The 22504-nt window shown below is 41.9% G+C and overlaps 1 protein-coding gene across 1 annotated transcript in view; it reads left to right on the top strand.

Moving 5' to 3' along the window:
- LOC144508910 (acid sphingomyelinase-like phosphodiesterase 3b) overlaps positions 1-22172 on the top strand; it is a 32339-nt gene extending 10167 nt beyond the window's left edge. The window contains exons 3-8 of the mRNA XM_078237123.1: positions 8911-9005; positions 13102-13245; positions 15400-15569; positions 16992-17172; positions 19834-19967; positions 21810-22172. Coding sequence (XP_078093249.1) covers positions 8911-9005; positions 13102-13245; positions 15400-15569; positions 16992-17172; positions 19834-19967; positions 21810-22172 — 1087 coding nt within the window. The remainder of the gene's footprint in view (positions 1-8910; positions 9006-13101; positions 13246-15399; positions 15570-16991; positions 17173-19833; positions 19968-21809) is intronic.
- Positions 22173-22504: the final 332 nt, after the last annotated feature.

Below are 22504 nucleotides of genomic sequence, written 5' to 3'. Positions count from 1 at the left end.
GGACTCCAGAACTAGAAGTCATACTTTGAGGAAAAGGTTTACAACTGAGGTGAAAAGAACTTTCTTCACCCTGAGGGTGGTGAGTGTGTGGAATTCAGTACCACAGAATGTAGTTGAGACCAAAATGTTGTCTGATTTAAAAAATAAATTAGATATAGCTCTTGAGGCTAAAGGGATCAGGGGATTATGGGGTAGTAAACAACATTTTTGTGAAATGAATTTTCATTCAAATTTTCAAACCACTTTCAACGAGGTTTGTGTTATTGTATCGGTACCCTTTTTCTGTCCAAAAGGCAATATATTTATAAACAGTGACAGGATTATGATGAATGTCAATGAATTGGAGTGTGAGGTTTTACTGAATTAAAAGGTTCTTCATAGACCACAAGAATGGATATCTCTTGAATCCCAAGATTGTGTTACAACAACTTGTATTTACAAAGTGTCTCTAATGAAATGAAATGTCCCAAGTCACTTCACAGCATGTTCTGAAGCAAACTTTGACACTGAACCACGTGAGGTGATATTAGCACAGATGACCCAAAAGTTTGGTCAATGAGGTAGGTTTTATGGAGCGTCTTAAAAGGAAGAAAGGGTGGAGGAGGAATCGGGAGGCTAAGGGAGGCAGTTCCAGAATTTAGAGCCAAGGCGACTTAAGCCACCATCCAGCCTCACCCCAGTGGAAATTGCTTAAAAGTTGAATTTGGGTGAAAACTGCTATTTTGGTGATTGAATAGCTTAAAAAGAACACTCACTGTCAATGTACATGATTAATGACCATATATGGGAGGTAGTGAAGGGTGCTCAGTGCCATGGAATGAACTAGCATCTCACACAGGAGGGGAAAACCTTAATAAGACTGTAAGAAGTCCGCTATTCAGGCCATCAAGTCAGCTCCACCTTTCAATGAGATCATGACTTATCTAATATGATAATCCTCAACTCCACTTTTGCACCTTATGACTATAACCTTTGATTCCCTTACTGATTAAAAATCTGTCTATCTCAGCCTCGAACATACTTAACTTGACACGGAAAAGTTTTCTCCACCTTCAACAAAGTGCCTTTCTGTATAGTGCACTGTCACTTTGGAAATTACCATGTTCATCAATGGGCTACCATGATGTTCCCCTGAGGATGGTGTGTCTTGTGACGTGACAGGTTGAAGTGTTACAACATGTTATAAGAATATTTTCCCACACCAATTGTCAGAAAAGGCCAAAAATATAGAAATAATTTGCTACTGAGATATTGAAAAACTACCATCTTTTCAAATATTAACCAGCTGCACTGAACAAGTTTGTACAACATCGTCTGGTACCTATCTTAATAAAAGCATTGACCCTTTTAAGTTTAACAACAACAGAGCCCTAGTGGCAACCTTCTCGGAACAGGCTGGGGCTCCATCAAATCCTCCTGTAGTCAAATCCTCACGCCCCAGCCACAGCTGTGGCCACAAACCCTGTAGAGGGAATTCCACCTCCACAATGTTGGCCTGGCAGCTGTGGCCATGAATCATTTTAAATAATTTGCAATTCCTCCAACTCTTGAGTCTGTGGCGAGTTCTCCTGCCTGTTGCAGCAGCCCCCACCTCTCTTGGTAGGGGTGCTGACAGTACAACACTGCGGGCCCTTCCACTGGCTCAGTCACATGCCTGTCCCCCCACACACCGTCCTGGGTGCCTCCGGTAAGATCATGCAGGCAGGTGGTCAGGCATCACCAGTAGGTCAAAAACTGCTTCTTGTCCCAAGCTCTGAATATCTTCAATGGTGCTAAGATTCTGCCTCTGATATTTCACTAGTATTCCCCATTCTCAAAGAGACTTACGGTACAATGGAGCAGGAAGGGAACAAGGACAGCAGTTCAGGATGGAGTTAGAGAAGCAGGAAGTCTTATGGACACAGGGACGGACTTAGGTAGCAAGTTCCACTGGGCAAGGGTTGAAGGAGCAGTTACTGGGGGCAAAATCTTCTGGTCCTGCTGGCGGGGGGAAGCTTGACAGGTGGGGGATCTTAAATTGAGACCAAACATCAGTTTTCTGATGGTGGGATGAACTTTAGCAATTATGTTCTCAGGACTTTAAGGAGGGGGTTAAAGATGGGTGGACCTTGCTGACTAACAATGTTGGGAAGGTCTTCTGCATGCAGTAGCATGTCATGCATGCTCATTAAAAGGCCAGTTTGCCCCCTCCAAATTAAGTTCCCGGCCAGCGAGAAATCAGAATGTGCACTTTCACCATTGCACCTAGTGGCATGCACCTGGTGAGTTTGACTTCTTCCCTGAGTAACACTGAGTTGCTGTTACAGTGTCTTCTTTGGGGAGAAATGCCAGCCTGCGCTTGAGATCAGATGGCAAATTGCGTGGAGGGTGACCAAGGAAAGGTTAGTGGTGAAGGGTGGAACAGTGGCGCAGCAAAGGGAGGAGGGTTAATGCAAGCTGTCTGGATGAGCTTTAAATATGATGCCTGGGCCTTTGACCCTGTGAGGTTACAGTAGGGTTAGCAACTTCCTTTCTGCCCCTGAGTGAGAATCGGTGAGTTCCTCACAGATGCATATGTAATAAACTGAACAAATCAAGATCGTGTGTATCAGCCATCCTGCGCCACCCCCACCCAGTGGAAATCACTCCCACTTCCACACCGGCCACTGAATTTAGACTCCAGAACAGAAGATCCCAACCCAAAAGGGAACTTGAGGTGTAGAGTGGGAGCAGAAGAGTCAGGGATGAACAAACATGTCCAAATGGAATAGTTTACAGAGGGAGGCTGGGGCCAGGCCATGGGAGGATTTAAAACCAAAGATAAGGATCTTAAAATTAAAAGACTGGGGCTTCTGGAGATTGGCAAGGCAGAGATGTGGGGCATTATAAAGTTGTGTGATTTCAAGAAGAAATTAGATATAGCTCTTGGGGCTAAAGGGATCAAGGGATATGGGGGGGAAGGGGGATCAGGATATTGAATTTGATGATCATCCATAGAGTCATAGAGTCAGAGGTTTACAGCATGGAAACAGGCCCTTTGGCCCAACTAGTCCATGCCACCCTTTTTTTTTAACCACTAAGCTAGTCCCAATTGCCCACATTTGGCCCATATCCCTCTATACCCATCTTACCCATGTAACTATCTAAATGCTTTTTAAAAGACAAAATTGCACCTGCCTCTACTACTACCTCTGGAAGCTTCTTCCAGACACTCACCACCTTGTGTGTGAAAAAATTGCCCCTCTGGACCCTTTTGTATCTCTCCCCTCTCACCTTAAACATATGCCCTCTAGTTTCAGATTCCCCGACCTGTGGGAAAATATGTTTTCTATCTAACTGATCCATGCCCCTCATTATTTTATAGACCTCTGTAAGATCATCCTAAGCCTCCTACGTTCCAAGGAAAAAAGTCCCAGTCTGTCCAGCCTCTCCTTAGAGCTCAAGCCATCAAGTCCCGGTAGCATCCTAGTAAAACTTTTCTGCACTCTTTTTAGTTTAATAATATCCTTTCTATAATAGAGTGACCAGAACTGTACACAATATTCCAAGTGTGGCCTTACCAATGTTTTGTACAACTTCAACAAGACGTCCCAACTCCTGTATTCAATGTTCTGACCAATGAAACCAAGCATGCCGAATGCCTTCTTCACCACTCTGTCCACCTGTGACTCCACTTTCAAGGAGCTATGAACCTGTACTCCTAGGTCTCTTTGTTCTGTAACTCTCCCCAACATCCTACCAATCACTGAGTAAGTCCTGCCCTGGTTCGATCTACCAAAATGCATCACCTCACATTTATCGGGGTGGCACGGTGGCACAGTGGTTAGCACTGCTGCCTCACAGCTCCAGGGACCCGGGATCGATCCCTGGCTTGGGTCACTGCCTGTGTGGAGTTTGCACATTCTCCCTGTGTCTGCGTGGGTTTCCTCCGGGTGCTCCGGTTTCCTCCCACAGTCTGGAAGACGTGCTGGTTAGGTGCATTGATCCGAACAGGTGCTGGAGTGTGGCAAGTAGGGGAATTTCACAGTAACTTCACTGCAGTGTTAATGTAAGCCTTATTTGTGACTAATAATTAATTAATTCATAGAAACCCTACAGTGCAGAACGAGGCCATTTGGCCCATCGAGCCTGCACCGACCACAATCCCACCCAGGCCCTACCCCCATATCCCTACATATTTTACCCGCTAATCCCTCTAATCCACGCATCTCAGGACACAAAGGGACAATTTTAGCATGGCCAATCAACCTAACCCGCACATCTTTGGACTGTGGGAGGAAACTGGAGCACCCGGAGGAAACCCATGCAGACACAGGGAGAATGTGCAAACTCCACACAGACAGTGACCCAAGCTGGGAATCGAACCCAGGTCCCTGGAGCTGTGAAGCAGCAGTGCCAACCATTGTTAATTAAGTAAACTCCATCTGCCGTTCATCAGCCCACTGGCTCAATTGATCAAGATCCTGTTTCAATGTCCACTATGCCACCAATCGTGTGTCATCTGCAAACTTCCTAACCATGCTTCCTAAATTCTCATCCAGATCATTAATATAAATGACCAGTAACAGTGGGCCCAGTACCAATCCCTGAGGCACACCGCTGGTCACAGGCCTCCTGTTTGAAAAACAACCCTCTACAACCACCCTCTGTCTTCTGTCATCAGGCCAATTTTGTATCCATTTGGCTACCTCACCCTGGATCCCGTGAGATTTAACCTTATGCAACAACCTACCATGTGATACCTTGCCAAAGGGCTTGCTAAAGTCAATGTAGACAACATCAACTGCACTGCCCTCATCTACCTTCTTGGTTACCCCTTCAAAAACTCAATCAAATTTGTGAAACATGATTTTCCACTCACAAAGCCATGCTGACTGTTCCTAATCAGACCTTGCCTCTCTAAATGCCTGTAGATCCTGTCTCTCAGACCACTTTCTAACAATGTACCCAGTACAGGCTCATCAGCCTGTAGTTCCCAGGCCCTGCAGCCCTTTTTAAACAAAGGCACAACATTTGCCACCCTCCAATCTTCAGGCACCTCACCTGTGGCTGTCGATAATTCAAGTATCGGGGACTCGCAATTTCCTCCCTAGTCTCCCACAATGTCCTGGGATACACTTCATCAGGTCCTGGGGATTTATCTACCTTGATGCGCTTTAAGACTTCCAGCACCTCCTTCTCTGTAAGACATCACTATTTCATTTCCCCAAGTTCCCTAACATCCATGCTTTTCTCAACAGCAAATATTGATGAGAAATATTCATTCAGGATCTCACCCATCTCTTGTGGATCTGCACATAGATGACCTTGTTGATCCTTAAGAGGCACTACTCTCTCCCTAGTTACTCTTTTGCCCTTTATGTATTTGTAGAAGCTCTTTGGATTCTCCTTTGCCTTACCTGCCAGAGCAATCTCGTGTCCCCTTTTTGTCCTCCCGATTTCTCTCATGATCAAAGTGAATGGCGGAGCAGGCTCAAAGGACTGAATGGCCTACTCCTGCTTCTATGAATGGACTGCAGTGCCTTTAATAAATTAGATTTCATGCAGGTCAATTTGGAGAGCTTTAAAAATCACTTAGAATTGGCACGGCTACAGATGAGGGTTTTGTAACTGTTGAGGGAGAGGTGGAACATGGTGGAAGTTGTAAAGAGGGAACATTCCCTCTTTCTTTTTTGGGAACTGACTACTTGCTGATTACTTGTACAGAGATTAGGAACTCACTGTAAGGAAAATGTTTTCAAACACGGGAGCCGAGGGGAAGGTGAAATTAAACTTGCCTGGGGCCGCTAAACAGGTGGGGTGGAATTATATGAGAAAATTTCTCAGTGTCCAGCTAGAGTGAAAATGGGAGAGTTGCAGATCTGTTTTTCGGCGAGTTTTTACTCTTGTGCACATAGTGCATCAAAAAATGGGCTAAGCCTTTTCTTGCTACTACCGGCAGTGAGTGGGGCTTAATTCACCACCAACAGCATTGTGCATGTGCAGACTTCTGTGTCTGAGGCCACTGACAACATCAGATTTCTGTCCATCTATTATCAGATTTCTGTATTTCCTGGCAGATTGCTTATTAACCAAAATGTTTTCTGCAATGTTACAATGGACAATCTGTCAAGGAAATTAGGACAGGCAGGGAACTCCAATGCAGGTGGGTAAATAATTAGATGAGATTCCTGCAGCCATGTCAATACTTGCAGAGAAGGTAGACTGGTACTCGAATGGAGGACATGGATGTGAAAAGCCATCTTACTACGCACGATGAAATACTTTGAAAGACTCCTGTGATAATTCACTACCAGTTAGAGAGCATTTTGGCTTTTGTAGAGAACTTAAAACCGTTTATTTCACCGGTTTATCCCCTTTATCTTGAGCTGCCCAAGTCTCCGCCCTTACATCGGGTTTTATCATATTCTGAATGCATGATCTATTAGTCACAGTAAGTAGTCTCACAACACCAGGTTAAAGTCCAACAGGTTCATTTGGTAGCACAAGCTTTTGGAGCGCCGCCCCTTCATCAGGTGAGCGCTCCTTGCTCCTGATGAAGGAGCGGCGCTCCGAAAGCTCGTGTTACCAAATAAACCTGTGGGACTTTAACCTGATGTTGTGAGACTACTTACTGTGCCTACCCCAGTCCAACGCCGGCAACTCCACATCAAGTTCTATTAGTGTAATAGGTCTTAAAATCCGTCAAGGAAAAAAGTACAAAAGCCGACAGAAAAATAATTATATATAAAGCATATAACAGAATCCCTTTCTTCTTCTGTGGGATTGTTTTGCAGTGTCATAGCAACGCTGCTGTTTAAAGGGGAATAAGTTACAGAGAGAATTGTCGTCAGTACTGAAGTATGGCCATTTTCAGCTTTTCCATGTTGGTGTTTATGCTCTAAGTGAACCTCCGATAAGTGTATCTTTCACTTTCTTTCACAATCATGTGCTTATCTAAAAATATCCCCTAAATGTATCTGTGTTATTTGTCGCAACCACTCCCTGTGGTTGTGAGTTCCACATTCCCACTACTCCTTGTTTAAAGAAGTGTTTTTCAAATTTCCTATTGGTGATTATTCCATATTTATGGCCCTAGTTTTGCTCCCCCCCCACAAATGAAAACATTTTTACATTTCTAACTATTCCCAGTTCTGATGAAAGATCATAAAAATGAAAAGCTGGGCAGAATTTTTCTCTCTCTGTGGCATATTTCGCGGTTAACCTTAAGGTTAACGTGCAGGTTCAATCAGCAGTTAGGAAGCCAAATGCAATGTTAGCATTCATGTCGAGAGGGCTAGAACACAAGAGCAGGGATGTACTTCTGAGGCTGTATTCGGCTTTGGTCAGATCCCATTTGGAGTATTGTGAGCAGTTTTGGGCCCCGTATCTAAAGTAGGATGTGCTGGCCTTGGAAAGGGTCCAGAGGAGGTTCACAAGAATGATCCCTGGAATGGGAGCTTGTCATATGAGGAACGGCTGAGAACTCTGGGTCTGTACTCGGAGTTTAGAAGGATGAGGGGGGGATCTTATTGAAACTTACAGGTTTTCTGTGAGGCCTGGATAAAGTGGATGTGGAGAGGATGTTTCCACTAGTTGGAAAAACTAGAACCAGAGGGCACAACCTCAGGCTAAAGGGACGATCCTTTAAAACAGAGATGAGGAGGAATTTCTTCAGCCAGAGAGTGGTGAATCAATGGAACTCTTTGTCACAGAAGGCTGTGGAGGCCGGGCCATTGAGTGTCTTTAAGACAGAGATAGATAGGTTCTTGATTAATAAGGTGATCAAGGGCTATGGGGAAAAGGCAGGAGAATGGAGATGAGAAAAAAATTAGCCACGATTGAATGGCGGAGCAGACTCGATGGGCCAAGTGGCCTAATTCTGCTCCGATGTCTTATGGTCTTATAGTCTTATGGCAGGAGGTAGTATGCCACTCACTGACGGCAGAATCTTATGGTACCGCCAATGTCAATGAGGTTTCCTGTTGAACACCCCTTGCCGCCGGGAAACCTGTGCGGGGGTTTGCCGTCGGTGAGACTATAGGATCCTGCAGGCATGAACAGTAGCAGGATTTTGCCAGTAAACTCTGTTTCTCTCTTCATAGATGCTGCCAGACCTACTGAGGATTTCCAATATTCTCTGCTTTTAAAACATTTTCTCAACCTTATCAAAAAAAAACCTTTACAATTTTAAACTATTCTGTCAGGTGATGCAGTTTTCTAGAGAAAATAACTTTTAGTTCTGGTATTATGAATCTTGACTGCACCTTCTGCCGTGCCTTTATACCCTTTTTTAATAGTATGAAGACCAGAACAGTGCAGGATACTTTAAGAGTGGCCTAATCAAGGTTCAATTGACTTCTCTGCTTTTCAATTTTATCCAAGGCTTATTTTCCAAGGAATCATTCCAAATGTGTGCCTTATGTGAGCAACCTTAAAGTTATTTATTAGTCACAAGTAGGCTTACATTCCACTGCAATGAAATTACTGTGAAATTACCCTAGTCACCACATTCCAGTGCCTGTTCGTATCAATGCACCTACCTGGCATGTCTTTTGGACTGTGGGAGGAAACCGGAGTGCCCAGAGGAAACCCACGCAGACACAGGAAGAATGTGCAAACTCCACTCAGACAGTGACCTGAGCCGGGAATCGAACCCTGGTCCCTGGCGCTGTGAGGTAGCAGTGCTAACCACTGCGCCACCTGTGATTTCTTAGAGTTTTGTAAAGAGGATTGGTTATTCTAGAAAATTCTTCCCACTTCCACTTTCAACCCTTGAGTTCATCATGAACCTGCCCAAAACTTCCTCTGGTAACATTGCCTAGTCATGAGAGCTTAAACCCACCATGGTTTCCAAAATAAATCACGGGTCACAATCCCGCGCTCAAGTTCAAGAAATGTGGGCTTATTGCTTCAAGAAATTAATTGTTTTGCTCTTCATGGAACATTCAGTGACGACACCCCTCATTATGCTGAGAAGGACGGAGAAGATGCAGTGCTGCGGATAATAAGCAAGTTGACCCAACTTATACGAGAGGTCTTTCCCGGTATGTGGCAATATGAACTTTTATCAGCAAAGTGCTAAGTTTAAATGTCTAAAGTGCATTAGCCTGAAATAAACTAGATCACCAACCAGAACTCAACCTTAAATAGTTCAAAACCAAACATCTCTCCTATAATGTGCTAATTTTTAACATATTATTCTCTTGTACAAAATCATCCTAAAGAACAAGTTTTTGGCAAAGTTTTTAATGATGGATAAGTGAGGGACAGCCTGAGAGAAACACCAATACCATAGACAAATCAGACCACAAGAATGTTGATGCAATTCTTATTGTTTCATTTGGGCACTTCTGAAAATTTACTCTTTCATGAAGATGTTGGTCTTTTAAGATTACCATAGAGGCCAAACAGATAGGTATTGGTGGACCCCGGTAGTTCTTTAAACAACTAGTTCAACACCATAGAATTGCAACACAAGAGGTTGCTGTGTCCTGGCTTAAAGAACTATTCAATTTGTCCCACTCTCCCACCCTTTCCACACAGGCCCTGAAACCTTTTCACTTCAGATAATTATCCAATATCTTTTCAAAGCCATGATTGAATTTGTCATCACCACACTGTCAAACTTATTCCAGAAGTTAAAAGAGGGAGAGAGAAAAGGCAATCACACTGACTCGTTTTGCGAGGTTTTGGTGGGGTACTAATGAAATAGTTAACAATGTGTTCCTGTTCAGTTGATTCTGCGCATTGTTAATTTATTCCTTGCTGACAACCCTACTAATAACATGTCCATAGCCAGTACTGAGGCCATCCTGGTAATTCATAGCAAAACCTGGGGTTGGATTTTGTGTTGTGTTTCTGGCAAGGGAGGGTCGTTCTATGAACAGTATGCTTTGTCTGTATAGTGCGCAAGAAACAATACTTTTCACTGTATACTTATACATGTGACACTAATAAATCAAATCAAATAATATAGGCCAAATGCCCATCCCCCCCCCCCCCCCCCCCCCCCCCGACCCCCGAGCTCACCCTGTAATATGGCCAGTGGATGGGCACTGAAATTGGCAGCTTGTCCGCCTGCCATATGTAAATAAATAATCAAGAATCAATTGAACTTGTTACTTAGCCAAAGTACCTAATGATTTGCTGCCCACACCATAATATGGTTGGGGTGGGCAGGAGTTGATAGGCTATTTTTAAAAAAAGTTTTTTAACAGGGTGGGAAGGAAAGAGGTTACTATCTTCAAGGGGTACCCTTTGTGCGTTGAGGCTGCCCCATTAATACAGTACCTTCCTTTCTTCTTACCCACTGGTTCTCCAAAAGCCACCACACCCAACTCATAACTGGCCAAACTTTCTCTGCCCAACACCCCAGGCTTATCTCATTCTAGGATCCATTGGGATCCATTGCAGTCCTGGCAGCACCCACTATAGAGTTTTTGGCATTGCCCCACACCTCCCTCCACCAGCCTAACACCCAGCCTTATAAACAACTCCTGTTCTTACTGTGTTGACACCTTAAAACAAGAGCAAAAAAGTTGGAATTCACACAACAACATGTGAACTGTTTATGTATGCAGATTCTTAGAACTGATATTCAATTATTTGATGGAAGTTAGTCTGTTATTACATCAATATATATGAAAACTCTTGCATAAGGTGTGGGCTTTCTGTCTTTGACCTTTACTTCCTCTTGTAAGCACTTTTGACCATGTGTTATGGTTAACATATACCATCGTGAATTGCTGTACCAACACTTCCCATTAGATTTGCCACACTAGCTGTCTCAGTGTAGACACAGGACTCTGGTTATTGGGTAATTCTGTAAAGCAGGTTTCTGAGGCCTTTCTCCTGACTCAATTGTAATCGCATATCTACAAAATGTGTCTATTCACCAACCAACAATAAACAATGCTGCAGGCAATTTAACAATTGAAAGCCATCATGTTACCACAAAATCATACAGCACAGAAAAAGACCATTCAATCAATCTCTGAAAGTTATCCAATTAGTCCCAAACCACCCTCGCTCTTTCCCCATACCCCTCGTAGTATTTATCAAATTCCCTTTTGAAAGGGATGACTCGACCTGCTTCCCTCAGGCAGCCAATCCCAGATCGCAACAACTTTTCTGCACAAAAAAACCCCAAATTCTCCTGTACCTCCCACTGGTTCCTTTGCAAATGTTCAAACCCTTTATTGTACCTTTTTTTTACAAGGTTACTTAATTGAGCAGCCATTTGGCCTTAACAAGTCTGATATGACAGGAGAAAGGCACTATAATAACAACAGCTTATCTTTATATCGTGACTTTAACATCACAGGGCCTCATGAAGCATTAGACACCTGACCACATAAGGCAATATTTGGGCAGATGACCAATACCTTATTCAAAGAGAGCGAGTTTAAAAAGAATCTTAAGGGAAAGTGGAGTGGTATAAGGAAGGAACTCCAGAGTTTAGAGCCCAAGCAAGGCACGGCCTCAAATTGTTAACAGGATCCAAGCTGGTTGGTGAAGCCAAAATCAAAACAGGTTTTTTTTATTGAAAGAGTTTATTGACTTGTCCAGTCTCAAAGCTCTTCCCAATTTCCCAGCTATCCGTATTTATATTCTCTTTTAAAGTAAGACAGATCATCAATTAATTAAACTAACAATCAGCCATGATTGAATGGCGGAGAAGACTCGATGGGTCGAGTGGCCTATGTCTTCTGGTCTTATGGTCTAAGAGAGGTTGGCAACCCTTAGTGGGGCATTATAACAAAAATCAGAACTTCAGAAGGAAAGTTACTAAATCAACTCAAAATATCATTCCCAGCTGACAATGCACTCCAATCCCCACAGTGCACACCGAACCCCCTGTTCATATATCAACCAACAATCAATAAATTAAACTAACAAGAGAGGGTGACAGCCCCCTGGGGGGGGCACCATAACAAAAATCCAAAATTTCAAAAGGAAGCTTACAAAGTCAATTTAAAATGTCATTCCTGGGGGTGATGATGCACTCCAGCCCGTGCAGTGGCCACTGTATCCCCTATTTTAATGTGCTCAAAGACAACTAATATCCATCACCTGTTTCTCTTAACTGTAACAATGTGATTGACAGCAACAAATCTTAACAATGTAACTGACAAGTAACAACAATGGCCCTCGGGGCGCTCAAGAGATCAGAATTAGATGAGTGCAGGCATCTCAGAGGATCATGGAGCTGGAGGAGGTCACTGAGATACGGGAGATTAAAGCCAGGATGAGAAGTTTTAAAATCAAGGCATTGCTTGACTGAGAGCCAATGGGATCAGCGAGCACAGTGTGATAGATGAATGGGATTTGATGCAAGAGTGGGCACAGGCAGCTGGATGATCATAAGTTAATGGAAAGTAGAATGTGTCAGGCTTGCCAGGAGTACATTGGAATAGTCAAATCTAGAGGTAATAAAGGCATGAGTGAGGGTTTCAGTAGCAGATGAATTGAGTCGTGGTGAAGTCAAGCTATGCCATTAAAAGCAGTTTAGATATTTTCAGTTTGTTCCTTTATTAGGGAACACAGTTCCATTATGATAATATATTTTGATTAGACATTCAGTCCTTTGTCTAATTTATTGCTAATTAAACATTACTATATAATATATGTGGAGATCTTGTGGCGCAGTGAGTAGCGCCCCTACCTCTGAGCCAGAAGCTCTGGGTTCGAGACCCACCCAAGGACTTGATAGCCAAGGAAGGTGCGTTCATTAATGAAGTCAAAAAGGTTGAGTATCAACCTGCACATCCTTCCAAACACGCCACGGGCTGGTGGTAAGAGCGGGAGAGACTCCTGGTCAGTAACACTTGATTTGGAATGGCATCCTTCAAACTATAAGCCCCTGGCTACAGACTAGCAACCTGTACTGGAAATTACGAGCTATGGAAACAAATGAAAGTTTGCCTTAGTGCACCACTAGGTGTGGGAAGAGAATTATATTATATGTACGGGAGATTCTGGAAATATAAAATATATTTTTCTCTCAAAATTGGTGAATTAGCACAATTAGCTTTTTCTATGAATCTGTTTTACAAATATGTTGATTATTTCTTTATAAACTGTTTTGTCCTTTTGAATTTAATGAAACTTGGGTCTGTAATAAATGATATATCTTCACAGGCACTAAAGTCTACTCTGCAATGGGAAATCATGACTTTCATCCAAAAAATCAGTTTCCTGCTAACTATCACAGAATCTACAACAAAACTGCGGAGCTATGGACACCTTGGATGGACCATCAATCTATTGCAATGTTTAACAACGGTCTGGCTAAAGAAAGATTCACAATCTAAATGGAAATTGTATATCTTCTTCTCACCCATCGAGTCCCCTTTTCCACAGCCTTACAGTTTCAATAACCACTCTTTATGTGTGTGTCTTGACATTGTGTTTGGCAGGCTATTTTACAAGGGTGGCCATCAGAGCTGAGTCCAGACCTATTTCCATCCTGTAGGCAATAAAGGGTAATAACAGGGGACATTAAACCAATGTCTCACCTGTTCTTTCAAGTGTTGCAAGACACCATCTTAAAGAAGAGTTGGGGAGTTCTCGCATTATCCTGGCCAATATCTTTCCCTCAACTAACAGAACTAAAACTGTCTGTGTGGAGTCTGCGCGTTCTCCCCATGTCTGCATGGTTTCCTCCAGGTGCTCTAGTTTCCTACCACAGTCTGAAAGACGTGCTGGTTAGATGCATTGGCCATTCTAAATTCCCTCAGTGTATCCGAACAGATGCCGGAGTGTAGTGACTAGGGGATTTTCACAGTAACTTCATTGCAGTGTTAACGTAAGCCTGCTTGTGATACTAATAAATAAATAAAACATGTTTCATTTCTGTTTTTTGCAACATAGCAACATTGCCAACTAATTTAGTGACCATGAGTAATAGCGATTGGCTGTGAAGCATCTTGAGCCATCCTGAAGCCAAACAACAACTTGTATATATATCACGATTTTAACATAGTAAAATGTTCCACTAAGGCCCTTCATAGGACTGTTAACAAATGAAATTTGACACTGAGATATGAAAGGTGATGTTAGGGAAGGTGACCAAAAACTTAGTCAAAGAGGTTAGTCATAAGGAGGATAGAGGAGTTTAGGAAAGGAATCCCAGATCTTGGGACCTGGGCAACGACAGGCTTGGTCACCAACGATGGAGCAATTTAAATCAGGTATGCACAAGAGGGCAGATTTGGAGGAGGACAGGAATCTCTCAGTTTTGTAGGCATGGAAGAGGTTAAAGAGACAGGAAAGCATGAGATCAAGGAGGTATTAGAAAACATGATGAAAGGCTTATATGAATTATGTTTCTTTTACCTTCCTTTTGGTTTCTCCCTTTCCTTTCTCGAGGGCACTGAGATCAATTTCAGCACCAACGTCAACACTCCAGGTGTTGGATCGAACTTTGTACTTTCCTGGGCTCAATGGCTCTGTACCACAGTGGGCCATCACAAGAGCACTGGAATGTTATTGGGGAAACTTTAATCCCCCAATTTCCTCTGTAATAGGTAGTATGACACTACCTTCATACAGGTAAGGAAACATTGAACTTTAGACAACCTGCCAGGATGGGTTTTTGAAGGCATTTAGATCAGCAGCTTCTCCAGATTTTTTGACCCACATTACACCTTGATGGGATAAGCTTTCAAGACTAAGATTGATTTGCTCGGTAAGGGGTAAAGGTCATTGACTGGAGTTAAGCTACAGACCAGCTGTGATTTAACAGAATGGTGGAAGAAACTCAAAGGGCTGAATGGCCTACTGCTGTTCCTTTGGTAGCAATGACTTTGGAAAGGTTCAGGATGACAATGGTAGAGGTGGAAGCAGCAGGTCTATAAGTACTAATTCTTCAGATAAGAAATGTTTATTTCTTCAGATAATTTGCTAATTAATAGTCATAGTTACGAGATCTTCCTTGTAAAAATCTGCTATCATCCAGTTTATAACAAAGTGTGAATGTGGAGTAACTGAGCTCCCCTGGGTCCCATCTGGTTTACTATTTGATGGTGTTTTGACTTTGGATATTTTCTGTGTTTTCTCCCAAAGACAAAGAACATTAATTACGAAAATGACCTGAAAACACAGCAGTTTGCTCACAGTGCAAATGCTAGCCTGGGGTCCCGGGCCAATGGAATCCAGCAGACTCAGCTAGACTGCTGGACAAAGTGGTCAAACAATTGTGCAATCCCTCATGTCATAGGAATAAACGAGTTTGATCATCTTGGCCCTTTCTATGGAGTCACAGAACCACATTGGTTTCGATCATGGAGAGAGTAGGTTACTGGCTTCCACTAAAGAGATGAGAGACATATGGGAAAATGGACGGAAACCTAGGGGCTATATGAATTGCAAAGGAATGTGGAAGAAATATCCAGGTTTTAAATGAACCTTCTTACTGAAGCTTGTGATTGTCTTTAGGAGCTTTCTACACTGAGAGGCTGCAGGGTCAGACACACCAGCGAATCATCGTTTTAAACACAAACTTGTACTACAAGAGCAATAAACTTAGTATTGGGATCAGTGACCCTGCTGGCCAGTTTAAATGGCTTGAAGATGTTCTTTCAGATGCAGTGACAGCAAAAGAAAAAGTAAGTAAGTTGTAACTCAAAATACATATACAACATATTACAGAGCTAAAAATAAAGTACTGGTTTAATAAAGTCCTTCTCTACTGAAACAAAATAAAGAGGGAGGGTGTGCAAAGCCAAGTTTGTTTATAAAATCTTTGTTAGTAATTCTGCCACAAAGGGAATCTGTCATCATAGGGGAATCTCCGAGGGCATGTTACAGAGGGTATTAACTCCTTGATAGGATGGAGAAAGTCAACCAAGATAAGACAGGAAGACAAGAGCGCATAAGTTCAGGGCCATTGTTTTCTGTTCAATCCTGGACAATGATTGGTAGCAAATTAAACAGTGGTGTTAAGAGCATCCAAGCTGGTTGATGAAACAGAAACCAAAACACAGAGTTCTTTATCAAGTGAGTTGATTGACTTTGTTCAGTCTTACAGCTCTCCTCCTGTATCCAGTGTCCCAGTTGTCACTTATTTATACTCTTTTAATATAAACCAAAAGATCAATAAATTAAACAAAAAATGAGAGGAGGTGATGGCCTCTGGTGGGGCATTGTGACTCATCAAAGGAAACCTAACTAACTAAAATATCATTTCTGGGTTGATGATGCACCCACTAGCCCACCATCCACGGGTCCCCTAGATACTCAACAGGAAACACAAATTACAGAACCTCCCCTCACACTTAGACAAATGAGATTTGATAATATTTCTGTTTGGTTTTGAATCAATGGACATTTTGTGCGTAATGCAAATGTGATAACCACTACATTTATAGTCCTTTTAATAAAATAAAACCAATAAATAGTAAATGAAACATGAAGGGTTGGGAGGGGAGACAGACCTTTTTGGGGCACAGTAACTAAAATAAACCATCAAAAGGAAACTTAACTAAATAAATTTAAGTGATGATGCACCCCAGCCACACAACACACTACATATTTATGTACATTTATACATGCACAAAGTACTGAATTAAACAATGCCCTTCACCAGTGCATCTGAACAATATAATGGACATATCATTAATCAGTGGGAGCATCTCCATATACATACACACACATTCTTGCTGTCTGCAGTGGAAGGATACCAGATAGCAATCAGAAATTTGATTTGATTTGATTTATTATTGTCACATATATTAACATACAGTGAAAAGTATTGTTTCTTGTGTGCTATACAGACAAAGCATGCCGTTCATAGAGAAGGAAACAAGAGAGTGCAGAATGTAGCGTTACAGTCATAGCTCTTCCCTTCTTTCGGGGTACAGCAGCGGATTTTTATAGCCCCAGCACTGCCGCTGCTCAGTACAGCTAACTCAGCAGAGGTCAGCAAGGATGCTTTAATATTATCAACAGAAACCAACTCAATCTGTATGTGAAATGATAATTGTATTGAGAGGTATCTGGGGCTAACCGCATTTTCTCTACATTCCTAGGTTTATATTATTGGACATGTGCCACCTGGATTTTTTGAAAAGAAGAGAGGGACATCTTGGTTTCGACACCAGTTCAATAAAAGATATATTGAAATTGTCCAAAAGTATCACAGTGTAATAGCCGGTCAGTTCTTTGGACACCACCATACCGACAGCTTCCGGATGTTCTACAGTCATTCGGGTAATGAAATACATCCTTTGTTTTATTCTCAGTAACTTGATTCCTGTTGATAATAAAGTCCAGAGACAGTCCTTCATTTGTCAGCTTTCAGCATGGGCATTGGCTGGTTGGAAACCTGAGTGTTTAGCACAACAGCTGAGTCTGAACCAGATGTCTGCAAACACCCATTTTGCACTAGTTACTGGATAGTGATAAGGAACAGGTGACTACTGTGTTGGGTGGTATATATCCTTTCTGAAACAGATGTGGGACATGTTTTGATTATAGAGGGTGAAAATTTCAAGATGATACATTAATTTGTAGAATTCATGGACATTATATCAACAGCCCAATAATTACCACCCTGTGTTCAATGGCTAACTGGGTGAGACTGTGGGCCGGATTCTCCGAGCTCGACCACAGCTGGGATTCGCTGGTCCTGCTGCAATGATTGGAGATTTGGCTGAGCGCCAAATTCTCCGTTCTCCCTGGCCGGGGAATTCAGCCTGCAAGTCTGGCTGTAATTCCACCCAACACAGGCACTGATGAAATCATTAAATTAAACAGCACAAGAGATCTTTTGGCCCGCTGTGACTGCACCAGCTCTCTGAAAAAGCTGTCAATTAGTCCCACGTGCCTTCTCTTTCCAATAGTTACCATATTACCATGACTCTATACTCCAGCCGTGACTCAGTGGGTAGCATTCTCACCTCTGGGTCAGAATTTTCTGCATTTAAGACCCACTCCAGAGACCTAGGTACAACACTCTAAGCTGACACTCCAGTGCAATAGTGAAGGAATGACGTACTGCCAGAGGTGTATCCTTCAAATGAGATGGTAAACCAAGACCCAGTGTGCCCTGTCAAGTAGATGTGAAAGCTCATATGCCACCATTAAGTTCTCCCCGGTGTTCTGGCCAATATTTATCCTTAATCAATACCACTAAAACAGATGATTTGGTCATTATGACATTGCTGTTGATGGAGCTTGCTGTGCACAAATTGGCTACTGTGCTTTCCTGCATTACATCAGTGGCTCTATCCAAAAGTACTTCCGTGGCTGTAAAGTATTTTGGTGAGTGATGAGCAGCGCTCCAAAAGCTCGTGATCCCAAATAAGCCTGTTGGACTTTAGCCTGGTGTTGTAAGGGTGTCTTACTGTGCCCACCCCAGTCCAACGTCAGCATCTCCACATCATAAACACATAGTTTCAAGTATCTGGAAGAGTTAATTCTGGCTTCTTCAGTCACAAAATAGTTCAAGTTGAAAGTAATTTGCAAACCTGTCTCTAGCTCTGAAGCAAAAAGGAAAAATCTCCAATACTGTCTATTTGTATCGAACATAAATGCACAGGATTTCCAAATGTAGCTGTGGTGTTCTTGCTAAATTACTGGTTACAAAAGTAACATATATTTGTACGCACTGTGATTATCACAACAGTGCATACTTTGAGGTTTGGACAAGTTAATGTTCCTTTGACCTCAACATTTTTTTTGCTTTGAATGCCACATGTATGTTTGCACAATGTACATTGGAATCAGCTTCAACAATTTGCATTTATATATCGCCTTTAATTTTTCAATTTCCCACGGCGCTCTACAGCAAAATAACAAGGATGGACTTCAACCTATGAGCAAGGGTTAGGAAAGGTGACTGAGCACTAGGCCACTAGGATGGGCCTTGAGAAGGTTTTTAAAGAGCAAAGAAGTAAAAAGGCAGAGGGGTATTACCAGAGAGTGGCTTCTCCTGCTCCTAATTCATATGTTTATATGCTCATATAATGGGGGTGGAGGGTGTCTCGAATTTAGTGACAAGGGGAACATTACAATAGCTTCACTTTTGCATAACAAAGAACATGGTGGCCGCGGGCCAGAAACATCACAGCAGGTAGGCAGAATGCAGTATTCTATAGCCAAGATGTTGATCGCAGTCGGCTGGTTGGTGGGGAAGTACTTTTCCAACGGACTGCATCAAGTTAACTTTCGCTGTTGGCCTGATGCACAAAATCGTGAGTGCTGAACCTGCACGTGCGCAGAGTCAGCACAATGTGGTGTGCATTGTTTGCATGTGCTTCCTCCGTGGAAAAGATGAGTAAAACCTTATCATTTCATGACTATTCTGTACTCCCTCAACATATGGAAGTTACTGGCCCACTGATGTAATAGAAACTAAATTATATTACTTAGTGTTGTGCATTGTTGGTGAAACCAGCTGCAAAAATCCTACATAACAAAGGTTGAAAGCAGAATGCAGTTAGCACATAACTTTCACTTCTAACTGTGCTGGCAGCACTTTAGACATTAACCTTGCAGCTTTGAACTCAAATTTTGCCCAAGCTGATGAAGTGTAACTCCCACCTACCCCTATTAACTACAAAAGTCTTGTGCACAATACGAATAGCCTTTCCTGTATTATTGTAAGATCTTATCCTTGGGTCTCAATCCAATTCTTAGTGAGTAAGGATCTACAGCACAATACATGTCCTCACTTATTTACATTTTTGTTGCAATTTTGTTCTTTTTATTCACAAGACAGGCAATATAAGGCCAGCATTAAGCAACATGCCTGAATGTCCCAGTGGGGGGAGGGGGTAGATCATGTTAGGATGGCTGTTGAAAAAGTAGAACTCAGGTCACTAAAGTCTGGGCACCCTGTTCTACAGAAATCTTTTGTTTCTCTCCCAGGTTCTCCCATTGGAGTTATGTTTATTACACCTGGCATCACTCCATGGAAAACAACACTGCCTGGTGTGGAGAATGGATCTAACAACCCTGGGATTCGGATATTTGAGTATGATAGAGATACATTGGAAGTCCAGGTAAGGGGTTCTCTGCAGTAAATATGCCTGCACTTCATTATTTTATAGACACACTTGAAATGCTCCCTTCCTTATTCTGATCTCCAAATAGGCAAAAGTACCACACTTATAACTACTATGTATTTCAGAGCAATAGATCCCAAATTTGATTCCTTGCCCATAAGGAGTTAACTCGAGCACCAGTTGAAGTGTTATAATTGACTTCAGTGTTCTTGGTTAGGGAGGGGGAAATAATTAACTAGATGTCTCTTACTTCTGATTATTACCAAGTCATTGTTGGTAAATGCACAATCCCTTCCATTGAGGAATAGTGCATCTACACTCATGATGAAAGGCCACTTTCATCATATGAGGCCACTTGAAAACATTGGATAGTTGTCAGCACCTGTGGAGCCATATCTCAACAACCAATACCTCCAAGAGAATGAAGAAAATGAAATGTTTGCTTTATACAACTGAGATTCAAACATTGAGCACTACACATCCAGAAATATTTACTCACCTCGTCTTCACTTTGGGGTAAACTATATTCAACTCTGCCTATGTCCAGTGAGTCCCCTGCAGGCCAACTCACAGGGTTGACACTTCCATGGTTCCTAACTTAATAGAGACTGAAATTAATGCTTAGTCTGACTTTAGTCTCTATGGAGGTATTAATGAGGATAAGTCATCATTCAACAATTTTGCAACCTTGTCATGATATACTGAGTTTGATAAGTGAACTTCCCTCTTTACTACTTTAATTTTTTTTTAACGGAACATTGGCACAGATTTCAAAGAAAGTTGCACTGAGGGTTCTTGCCATTTCCTTGGTGAGAACTTTAATCCTCTCAAATTGTAACCAATTGTAGCATGGTTTAATGGTGATTCTCAGTGTTGAGTTGCAGTGTTGTCAGCAAACTGTCCAAGTCGCCAATCACACTAAAGAATCCTCACAGTCAACTAGGAAATGAAAAGCAGAATAATCAAATCACTTCTTAAAGATTTTATTCTGTGTTTTAATATCAGACATACATATCAGCTAAAAATAGAAGCTGAAATTCATGAAACACTTCATTTTTTTGATTATTTGAAGAAATCTAATTTCTAGAAATAAAGTTTATTTATTAGTGTCACATTATATTATATTAACACCACAATGGCTTATATTAACACCACAATGAAGGTACTGTGAAAATCCCTTAGTCACCACACTTCTGTTCAGGTACACTGAGGGAGAATTTAGCATGGCCAATGCACCTAACCTTTTGGAGCGTGGGAGGAAACCGGAGCACCCGGAGGAAACGCACACAGACATGGGAAGAATGTGCAGACACTCCCCAAGCCAGGAATTGAACCCAGGTTCCTGGTGCTGAGAGGCAGCAGTGCTAACCACTGTGCTACCGTGCTGCCCATCTAGGATGAATCATAATGGAGACATTAAACAACAATGAACATATTTCTTTCAGCATCAGTTAAGTTGTGCAGCAGTACTTACTGCTTCGATCTCCAATTAAAAATTAAGTTATACATCACTGAACAAGGCATTTCCTTTTCCTTTTTGTGAAATTTGTAACAACGATATAAGAAAGAATTTGCAGGGCAACAAGGAAAGGGCAGGGAAGTGGGACTAGCTGAGTCACTCTTAAAGAGTCAGCATAGACAGATGTACTGAGTGGCTGCCTTCTTGTGCTGTAATCACCCCATGATTCTATGATTTACATTTGCACTAAATCTTGAAATTGCTGTCAATTTTTAAAATGATTTATTTGTATAATTAAGCACTTTGGTTTTTATGGTCATTATTCATCAATAATTCAGTTAGTTTCACCAATACTGTAATAACTTATGACTTTTCTTTAGGATATGGTGACATACTACTTCAATTTAAGCCAAGCCAACACAATAGCTCCATTGTGGCAACTGGAATATCGTCTAACAAAGGCATTCAACATTCCGGATGGTACAGTTCAATCTATGCAAAAAGCACTGGATAAGCTGTACAATAATAACTCCTACCTACAGAAATATTATAAATATAATTCTGTAAATTATGATTTAATTGAGTGTGACACAAACTGCAGAGTTGATCATATTTGTGCAATCAAGGAAGTTGACTTTGATAAATATGAAGATTGTGTGAAAAGAGAGAGCTCTGCTTCTACTCTTCCTGTGCAAGTATCTGTCACCCTATCTCTGCTGCTTTCCATCCTGCTTCTTCAATAGAATAGATTTATATAAATGTGCCAAAGTATGAGGATCCTACACAGTGGGTGGAATTTTCACATCCCGCCCACCATGGGAATTGTAGTGGGTGGGACAGGACCATGCAAAGGTCCGTTGACCTCGGGCGGGATTTTCTACTTTTGGAACAAGTGCAGCCGGAAAATCCCACCCATTGTTTCATGCGAGTGACAATTTATACTTCAAAATCCACATGCACTTTATTCAGTATGATTAATCTAGCTTGGGATCCTTGTTAAGTAAACAAGAATATTCCTTTTAATCCATTGACTTTGTGTATGATCATGTGGCAATTAAGGAAGAAGAAATGTAAC

Source organism: Mustelus asterias, chromosome 21 (genome assembly GCF_964213995.1).
Source record: "Mustelus asterias chromosome 21, sMusAst1.hap1.1, whole genome shotgun sequence".
Lineage (NCBI taxonomy): Eukaryota > Metazoa > Chordata > Chondrichthyes > Carcharhiniformes > Triakidae > Mustelus > Mustelus asterias.
Note: the sequence above shows the minus strand (reverse complement) of the source record. Positions and strands in the feature narration are given on the sequence as shown.